This window comes from Nannospalax galili, unplaced genomic scaffold, assembly GCF_000622305.1.
Source record: "Nannospalax galili isolate Female #2095 unplaced genomic scaffold, S.galili_v1.0 scaffold944, whole genome shotgun sequence".
Classification (NCBI taxonomy): Eukaryota; Metazoa; Chordata; class Mammalia; order Rodentia; family Spalacidae; genus Nannospalax; species Nannospalax galili.
Genome location: NW_008352899.1, coordinates 1,191,722 through 1,201,846, shown reverse-complemented (window position 1 = coordinate 1,201,846; position 10,125 = coordinate 1,191,722). Strand labels below are relative to the sequence as shown.

General features: G+C 47.0%; 1 protein-coding gene across 4 annotated transcripts in view; it reads left to right on the top strand.

Moving 5' to 3' along the window:
• The window catches only part of Epha10 (EPH receptor A10), a 43,406-nt gene that overhangs the window by 15,739 nt on the left and 17,542 nt on the right, over positions 1-10,125 (top strand). For 2 of the 4 annotated variants that reach the window (XM_008850211.2, XM_008850210.2), the window contains exon 5: positions 9,037-9,170. In XM_008850211.2, the coding sequence (XP_008848433.1) occupies positions 9,037-9,170 (134 nt within the window). Of the gene's footprint in view, positions 168-9,036; positions 9,386-10,125 lie in introns of those variants that run through there. The other 2 variants (XM_008850213.2, XM_008850212.1) reach the window with 2 other exon arrangements.

Below are 10,125 nucleotides of genomic sequence, written 5' to 3'. Positions count from 1 at the left end.
CTTCGTGCCCCGCCAGGCAGGGCTCCGGGAGCGCGCCGCTACGCTGCTGCACCTGCGGCCCGGCGCGCGCTACACCGTGCGCGTGGCCGCGCTCAACGGCGTCTCGGGCCCGGCGGCCGCCGCGGGAGCCACCTACGCGCAGGTCACCGTGTCCACGGGGCCCGGGGGTAAGGAGGCCTCGCGCCCCAGCCGCTGCAGTCCTCTACGCAGCCCGAAGCGCTCCGGGAACCCACGTGACCACCGCCCCTGAGCCTGATGACGCCCTTCCAGGCTCTGCTTGGTCCCCAAAGCCCCGAGGGAGGGACCGAGGATGCAGGCGACCCGTGGGTCCAGAGGATGGGCGTCCACCTGCACACACCTCTACAGTTTGCCATGCCTCTAATTTCCCTAGGAAAAAAAAGAGATGGAAAGTCTTTTGCCTTCCCTTCTCCACAGTTCCAGTAGGAAGCAATCATAGTTCTTTTCTGTCTTGCTGAGAAAGACTGGCCTCGTCCTCCCTCCATCCCTCCTCCATTTCTATAAGCCAAAAGGCTTTGCTGCCTCCACCGATTTCCAGACCCTGGAAAGAGCAGGGACACAGGCAGGGACAGAATGGCGGGGCAACAGAACCTGGAGTTGAATGAAGATTTGCCACCTTTGATACTACACCCTCCTCAACCTTGACGTTTACTTCTGATCTGTCCCTCCCCTGGGGTACACTTTCAGGTAATCCCCCAGTGCCCTTTGCATGGCAGATAAGTGAGCGCTGTGGCTTCTGGGTCTTTTTCCTATCTGAGGAGAAGTAATTGGTCAGTGACCCTCCTTCCCTGCCTTTGTTGGTCCTACATTGTCAGTTGGATTTCCAGAAGAGAAAGCCCAGGCTTGGGTTATTTTCATTCTTTCCTAAGTGCCTTGGGTGTATAGAAGTGTACACACAGAGATGTTTGAATAATTTCATAGCCTACAGATGATAATTAAAATTTAACTGATATGGATTTCTTTTCATTCAGTCTGGTTGGGGAACTGTAAACCTTTTGATCTGCCCTTCCATTTTTTCATTCTTGGGAGTTTTTCTCAGCTATTGCTTTGACTAGAACTTCTGATAGCTCTGGTATCTCTGAAGACGATCTTCAAGCCTTAGGTTGTACAACCATTTTCCGAGTCTCACATCTTGTCATTTCCTTATCGTTTTCCACTTTTAATCCCTTTCCTCTGCCTTTTGAAAGAGAGTCCCCAATCTGGTTTTCTGCAGCAACAGAGCTGTATTGTCTCTTTTGTGATTTAACTCTTGCTATCGCGTTTACATTTTTTAAAAAAATTAAGGACTGGGAAAGTAGCTCAGAGACCCAGCATTTGCCTGGCATGTATGAGGCACAGGGTTTACTCACCAGTACTGTGGAAGGAAGGGAGGGAGGGAGGGAAGGAAGGAAGGAAGGAAGGAAGGAAGGAAGGAAGGAAGGAAAGAAGGAAGGAATCAATCACAGCACTTCGGAGGTGGAGGCAGGAGTATCAGGAGTTCAAGGACATTCCTTAGCTATATAGTGGATTTGAGGCCAACCTGGGCCACATGAGACTTTGTCTTAAAAAGCAAAAGTAAAGGGTTGGAGAGATGGCTCAGCAGTTAAGAGCACTGACTGTTCTTGCAGAAGACTGGGGTTCAAAGCCCAGCACCCACATGGCGGCTACGAACCATCCTTAACTCCAGTTCCAGGGGAATCTGAAGCCCTCTTCTGACCTCTGCAGCATTGCATGACATGGGTTCACTCACATACATGCAGGCAATACACTCATACACATAAAATAAAAATAATAAATAAGCCAGGAGTGATGGTGCAATGCCTTTGATCCCAGCACTCAGGAGGCAGAGGCAGGCGGATCTCTGTGAGTTCAAGGCCAGCCTGGTCTACATAATGAGTTCCAGGACAGCTGGGGCTACAGGGAGACCCTGTCTCAAAAAGACCAAAAAATAAATAAATAAATATAAATAAATAAAATATTAAAAAAACAAAAGTATGTATTGCCAGAATTTTTTCTATTTATGACTATCTACTATAAAATCCCTTTTGGTATATATACGTAGGCAGAGTTTCATACAGTCAAGGCTGGCCTCAAATTCACTATGGAGTTGAGGATGACCTTAAATTGCCTCCTACCTCTATCTCCAGGTGTTAGAATTACAGGGGTACCTCAGTTTATGTGGTACTAAGGGTCAGAGCCTGTATGCTAGGCAAACACTCTACCAATTGAGACACATTTAGCCCCCTCCCTCCTTCCCCCCTTTTAAAAAAAGTTATTTTTATTTTATGTGTATATGTGTATTACCTGCATATAAGTGCACCTGTACCATGCAATGCCTGTGGAGGTCAGAAGAGGCTGTTGGATCCCCTGGGACTGGAGTTATGGATAGTTGTTAGCTGCCATGTAGATGCTGGGATTCAAAACCGGGTCTTCTGCAAGAACAGTGTTCTTAACCGCTTAGCCATCTCTCCAGCTCCCACCCCCCACCTTTTTTTTAAATGAAACTAGGCCATACTCTGAGCCCAGGCTGACTTTGAACTCATGGCAGTTCTCCTGGGGTGCTGGGATTACATTATTTTCTCTGTATAGGTATGGATGGGGTGTGTGTGCTATGGCACTCATATGGAAGTCAGAGGAAAATTTCGGGAAGTCTGTTCTCTCCCTCTGCCATGTGGGTCTTGGGGGTGGAACTCAGGCTTAGTGACGTGCACCTTTACTCTCTAAGCCAACTTGTTGGCCTCTAGTCTAGGAGCTTAGAGCAGTCTGGGCAACATAACAAGACTGTATCATTAAAAAAAAAAAGAAAAAAAAAAAAAGAGTTAGGCATGCTTGTTAATCCCAGGACTTGGGAAGTAGAGGCAGGAGCAACTGGAATTCAAGGCCAGCCTGGGATACATGAGACCCTGCTTCAAAATAACAAAAAAACAGCAGGGTGTAGTGGTGCATGGCTTGATTCCCAGGCAAGTCTTCATGAGATTGAGTCCAGCCTGGTCTGTAATTTCGAGTTCCTGGCCAGTTAAGGCTACAGGGAGATCCAACCCCCATCCCAAACAAAAAGAATCAGAACAAGAAAAAAAACAAAAAAACAAAACAAACAAAAAAAAAACCGAAAAACAACTAAACTTCCATCGACTACGTGCTGTTCTCTAATAGAAACTGTGCAATATGACAAAATAGACAAATCTTGTCTATGCAGTCCAGGCTGGTCTTTAACTCCTGATCCTCCTACCTCAGCTTCCTAAATGCTGGAATTACAGGCAATCACAACCATACCCTGCCTAAATTCATCTTTCAAGTGATGAAATGCAGTTAGACAAGGTCTAGAGAGAATGGTCTTTGAGCCCAAATCTGTCTGCCTCGAGAGCCCTGTGCTTTTAACCCCATGCCACACATGCTTCTGCTTCTCACAAACATCTTTCCAAAAGCCAGGGAGGGTATACACTTTCCAAAGTGCTTCTTCAGCATCTTCCTAGCAATTCTGACCTATTGGAAGGATGATGTTCACCCAGATTCCAGGAAGGCTAGTGAGCTTTTCCAGCTGCACTCCCTACATTCCTGGCTTGCACTCTATTGCACATTAGTATATTACCAATAGCTTGCTGAATTTATTTGATATTTTAAGATCTTACATATGCATTTATAATATTGGGTTATCTTTTCTGATTTATTAATAGAAATATATATATATATATATTTACTTTTTTTTTTTCCTTTTCTGATACTGGGGATCAAGCCCAGAGCCTCATGTATGCTAGGCAGGTACTTTCTGCTGAGCCACATCCTCAGTCCTCCTTTTAAAATTTTGAGACAGATTCTCATTACGTCGGCCAGACTGGCCTTAAACTCACTTTTTCCCAGGTAGGCCTCAAACCTGGCAATTCTCTTCCTTCAGCTTCCCGAGTAGCTAGGATTGACAAACCTGTGACATCAATCACAGCACAATTTCATTTTCAAAGATTGGACAAATTGTTTGATTGGTTTGGTTTGGTTTTAGGTTTTTGAGACAGTGCCTCCCTATAAGCCCACCTGGCCTTGATATCACAGACAGCCACCTTCCTCTGCTTCCTGAGTGCTGAGATTAAAGGTATGCACCACTACACCCAGCCATTTGTGGTTTTTGTTGTTGTTGTTTGTTTTTTTGAAATGTGGTCTCACTATGTAACCCTGGCTGATCTGCAGTTCACTTTGTAGACCTGCCTGGCCCTGAACTCACAGAGATACACCTGGCTTTGCTTCCCAAGTGCTGAGATTAACAGTGTGTGCTACCATATCCAGTCGAGATACACCTGGCTTTGCTTCCCAAGTGCTGAGATTAATACTGTGTGCTACCATATCCAGTCCACTTTTTAAAAGATTTTTATTAGCTTTATTTTCTGTTTTAGAATCAGATAATACTTCTTTGTAAAATAGAATAAGTGGGGGCTGGAGAGATGGCTCATTGGCTAAGAACACTGACTGTTCTTGCAGAAGACCTGGGTTCGAATCCCAGCACCCACATGGCAGCTAACAACTGTCCATAACTCCAGTCCCAGGGGATCTGACAGCCTCTTCTGACCTCTGAGGGCATTGCATGACACAGGTGCGCTTACATGCAGGCAATACACGCATACACATAAAGTAAAAATAAATAAAATTAAAAAAATAGAATAAGTGTTCCCATTGAGTTGAACATAAGTAAGATTTTTAAACAAAGAAGACTGCAAAACAAAACAGAAACAAGAACAAAAATCGAATTGGCCATTTTTTAAAGTTTTTTTGAGACAGGGTCCCCCTGTAGGGTTCAGCTGGCCTGGAACTCACTATGTAGACCAGGCTGGCCTTGAACTCACAGAGATCCTCCTGCCTCTGCCCCCCCCCCAGTGCTGGGATTAAAGGCGTGCACCACCACGCCCAGCTTATCTTTCTACTTTACAAAATATTTTATTATTTTTATTTTTTGCATATGAGTGTATTGCCTACATGTATGTGAGTGCACCTGTGTCATGCAATGCCACAGAGATCAGAAGAGGGCTTCGGATTCCCCTGGAACTAGAGTTGAGAACTGTTTGTAGCCGCCATGTGGGTGTTGGGAATCGAACCTGGGTCCTTTGCAAGAGCAGGCAGTGCTTTTAACCGCTGAACCATCTCTCTAGCCCCTCATCTTTCTATTATTAAAAATATGTTTATTTATTTGGGCATTGAACAGGGTTCTTAGACAGGGTTGTCTCAAAAAGACAAAAAAAATATTTATTTGTACTTTATGTGTATGAGTGTTTTGTCTGCATGTAAGTGTACCTGGGTCCTGTAATACTCTTGGAGGCCAGAAGAGGGTGTTGGATCCCCTGGAACTGAAGTTGGGGACAGTTATTAGCAACCATGTGGGTGCTGGGAACTGAACCTGGGTCCTCTGCAAGAGCAGCCAGTGCTCTTAATTACTGAGCCATCTCTCAAGCCCCATTCCCACAGACATCTTTTTAAAAGCAAGAAACATTTTTCAGCATCTCTACTTTTGACTGACGTCTTTTATTGGCTAGAACTAGATTATAAACCCAATATAAACAAGTATCTTAGAGCAACCAGAATTTAACTGAGTATCAAAAACAGAGCTCAGTCAATAGGGCAAGGGGACCCCGCTGCTGATAGGCTTCTCTTGTGGCTGCTGTTCGAAGCCCAACTTGGACTCCGGCTGGATTTCATCACAGATCAGCTGGACAGCAGGGGCTCAGGCTGAGATTTTTGTTTCATTTTCAGGATTTAAAAACATTTTTTTTGTGTGTATAAGATTTTGGGGGGCACACGTGCCATGCGTATGTGGAGGTCAGAGGATAACCTCTGGTGTCCACCCCTGACCTCTACCTTGTTGAGACATCTACCTGTAAACCAGGCTAACTGGCCAAAGAGCTTCCAGGAACACTGTTTCCTTCTCCCATTTCACATTAGGATTGTCGTCCTGAAGCTTTACATGGATTCTAGAGATTTGAACTCAGGTCCTTATGCTTATATAGCAAGTGTTTTACTCACTGAGCCACCTCCCTAGCCCTTTGTTCTCAGGCTCTATCAGGCTTTCATCTAATGTATCTCTGAGGGGCCAAAATGGAACCACATCCTACTGCGATCCCCTGGTCATTTGATGCTCTTGACTAACGCAGTTCAAAAATGACATTCCTAGTCTCTCCCTGTCTCTGCTCTCATCTAGGTCTACAAAGGGCTGTACCAACTCCTAGGAGGCTTCATCACTCCTCCTGCCTTTGTGCCAGGGCCACGTGAATTTTGCCTGAGGTGCTGCTGGGGGCAGGGGAGAGTACTCTCCTCAGAAGCAGCTGCTCAGAGTGACAGCTGCTATTGTCCAGTTCATAAAGACCTTGCTTTTTTCAAAGGGTCAGGCACTGGGGAAAGGACTAAAGGATTTTTCAAGTTATTTTTAGGATGAGAGGCAATGCCACTCTGTGGGCAGTGTAGCTAAGGGTTCACTACAGCCACACGGAGCCACCCAGTTCCTCTGGCTTTACTGAGGTAAAAATATGTCTCTTACTTCCCGTCCCCCAGTCTGTTCATCAGCTGTCCAACTGTGGGTTTCAGTTCTTTCTGTGTTCATAATCTTCACTGGAATCTGAGAGTGGAGATCAGAGCTACTACATTGGGTTTGCCATGTGCGACCAGAAGCCACATTTAAGCCCTTTCCAAAGAGCTAGCCCCATGTGCCCTGTCTCCATTTCTGCCCCATTGCTCTCTGATGTCTACTTTTCCAAACCCCTTCGTGTCCCAGAACCTGGTGCTGGGAAGCCAGAGGATCTTTTGGACCATCTTACCTGCCTCTTGCCAGCACAGGACACTTGCTAGTCATGAGCTCTCTCGATGGTGAACTTGAATAGAGCTCTTGACCATGTCGGGTCTGGTCCCAAGCCCTTCACATACAATACTTTGTGCAAGTCTTACAGCCAGATTCAGGGCTGGTGCTGTTTCCATTATACAGGTGAACAAAGGGAGACTCAGCAGGGAGCAGCAGCCGGGGGATCAAACCCAGAACCTCTCATGTGCTAGACAAATGCTCTGTCACTGAGTCCCAGCCCCAGCCCCAACTGAGAAACTTTCTTCAGGGTTCTCTTCCCTGGGCTTCTATGGCCTTGTTTACCTTGCTTTTCCTTCTGCCTCTCTGGCTGTTATGTTTGAGAAAGTATTCTACTATGTAGGCCAGGCTGGACTGGAACTCTGGGTCCTCCTGCCCAGTTTACGGGCACTGGGATTATGGTGTGAGTCTCCACAAAGGCTCTGTCTCCTCCGCAAGCTTTTCCTCCCTTCTGGGTCTCTTAGATATTTGTGTTTCCTGGCTTAGCTCCTCTCTCCACTGGTTGTTTCATGCAGGCTTCTTCTATGACCCCTGAGTTTACACCTTTTCCCCAGATTTTGAATCCTCTTTGATTCTGAATCACTTTGACACCAGTTTTTGGAAATGGCCTGGTTCAACACAGGCAAGCGAAGCTTTGCTCCCAGTCACCCCACAATCAGGATCTATGTTTGTGCATGTGACTGTTCACTGGGCATCATCGAGGCTGCTGGTCCACCGGTTCCTCTGCACATTGGAATCACGGAGAAGCTTTGAAAAAATACTACTTAAACTCAAGCCCTGCCCTGCAGAGGCCATGCCTTAATCATTTTGGATTGTGAGCCAGGGATCAGGTTTTCATTTTGTTTTGATTTTTTTACTAGTTTTCGAGACAGAGTCTTGTTATGTAGTTCAGGCTTGGAACACATCATATAGCCCAGGCTGGCTTTGAACTCATGATCCTCCTGCTTCAGCCCCAGAAGTGTTTAGACTGTAGGTGGGCACTACCAAGCCCTGATAGTATTTTTGTTGTTGCTGTTTTTAAATCATGGCAAAAAAGCCCACATTTTTAAAAGCACATGATATAAAATCCAGGTGCTGTGGCACATACTTATAATTCCAGGTCTCAGAGGTTGAGGCAGGAGAATAGTGTGTTTGAAGCCAGCCTGGGCTCCATAGTGAGACCCTGCCTCAAAAACAAAAACGATTTGCCTCAAGGTCTGGTAGCATCAGCTGTGTGTGCCCTGCTGAGCAGCTGATCCACATTTTGTGGAAACTAAACTTCGTCCCAGTTGAGCTCTCCTCTCCCTCCCTCCCCGTCCTCCTCCTCCCCTCGCCCCTCCCATTCTCCTTTCTGTTTCAAGGATTTGACTATTTTAGCGCCTCACATTTTAAGCATGGAATTCTGGAGTCTTTGCCTTTTAGTGACTGGTTTATTTCGGCTTCCTGACCTTAGGGTTCATCTGTGTTGTGTAGCCCGCGGCAGGGGCTCTTCCTCCGAGTGCACGCTGTGTGTATGCACGGCATTTTTCCTCATCAGACATTCAGACTGCTTTGTAGCGTTTTCTGTGTGGGGAGATCATGCCATCTTAGAGCAGAGATGAATTTGCTTATTGCACTTTGGGTGCCTTTTATTTATTTTTTTCTTGCCCAGCTGTTCTGGCTAGAGCTTCAAGTAGTGTGGTGACTAGAGGTGGAGGCAGTGGGCATCCGGGCCTGTCTCCCGATGTTAGAAGAAAGATGCTTTCACCATTGAGCTCGATGCTCACTATGGGCTTCCCCACGCGCGTCCTTTGTCAGGTTGGGGTGAGTTCTTCCATTTTGAGTTTGTTGAGTGTATTGCCCCATTGCCCAGACCATCAGATAAGTTAAGGAGGTGATCTCTCTGATTTCTTATGTCTCCAAGCCACAGAAAGCTGAGAGAGGCCGAGGGATTAGCACTACGTAGGATGAGGGAAGCTGGGGTGAAGGGTAGGCAAGCAAGGCTTTCCCAATTAGGAGGCAACAGAGGTGTGAAGAGCTGTGGCCCGGAATTGCCCTAAGCCTCTGGTCCCCGCAAAGGCTCTGCACCTCAGGCCCCGCCCCGCATCAAGCCCCAGCCCAGCGCAAAGCCACGCCCACTTTTAGCCCGCCCCCACCGTGCATGCCCTACCCTTCCTGCCCCCATCCTCCTGCTGCCCACTCAGGTCCTGTGGGCAGTGGGTCTAGGTGGAGCATCATTCTCTGCTCACTTTCAGCACCTTGGGAGGAGGATGAGATCCGCAGGGACCGCGTAGAGCCCCAGAGCGTGTCCCTGTCCTGGCGAGAGCCAATTCCCGCTGGAACTCTCGGGACCAATGGCACAGAGTACGAGATCCGCTACTATGAGAAGGTGAGTGCGGCCTTATGCCACCTGGAGATCGCCTGCCTCGCTCTGCCCATTCCTCCTTCCTCTTTCCGTTTCAAGCACAGCCCCATCTCCTGAGCGGCCTCCCTGCCTCACCAACTCCGCACCCTTCCTCTCGCCTCCTTCTTCACCCACCTGCAGCTCCATGTCTCCTCTCTGGCCTCTGCAGCTCCATGTCTCCTCTCTGGCCGTTAATCCCAGCACTTGGAAGTCAGAAGTAGGCTGATCGCTGAGAGCGCAAGGCCAGACTGTTCTATATAGTGAGTTCCAGGCCAGCTAGGGCTACAGGGAGACCCTGTCTCAAAAAGACCAAAAAAACAAACAAACAAACAAAAAAAACCTAAAAAAAACCTTGTTCTGGCACAGGTCTGGTTTTGTCTGGCTAAATTTATGCATACTATCTGCAGAACCCTTGTAAGAAAACACAGAGATACATGGTTTCCGATTTTACAGAGATACTCAACTCCTGTTGCCCAGCTGGAAGGTGTGTGTTCCAGAGTGCCAGCATGCATTGCTGTGCTTTAGGATATAAAGGATGTGGGCGGCACATCACTTATAACAGTATTAAAATATGTATACACTCATTATAAAATCCATAGAGCCATTTTTTATTTTTAAGACAGAGTCTTGCTATGTAGTCCTGACTGGTCTTGAACTCCTGGCAATCCTCCTGCCTCAGCCTCCAGAGTGCCAGGATTTTAGGTATGGACCACCCTCCCTGGCTTTCCATGTAGCAAACTGATCCTCACTAAGATACTTTTTGCTTGTTTTGAAACATGGTCTCTCCCTTGAGCCTTGGTTGGTCTGGAACTCAATATGCAGACCTGACTGGCCTTGAACTTTCCATGATCCTATCTGTCTCCCTAGTGCTGGAACTCCACATGTGCCTCACAATGCCTGGATTAGACTTTCATAAGATACTTTTGCTTTTGCAGGGCCT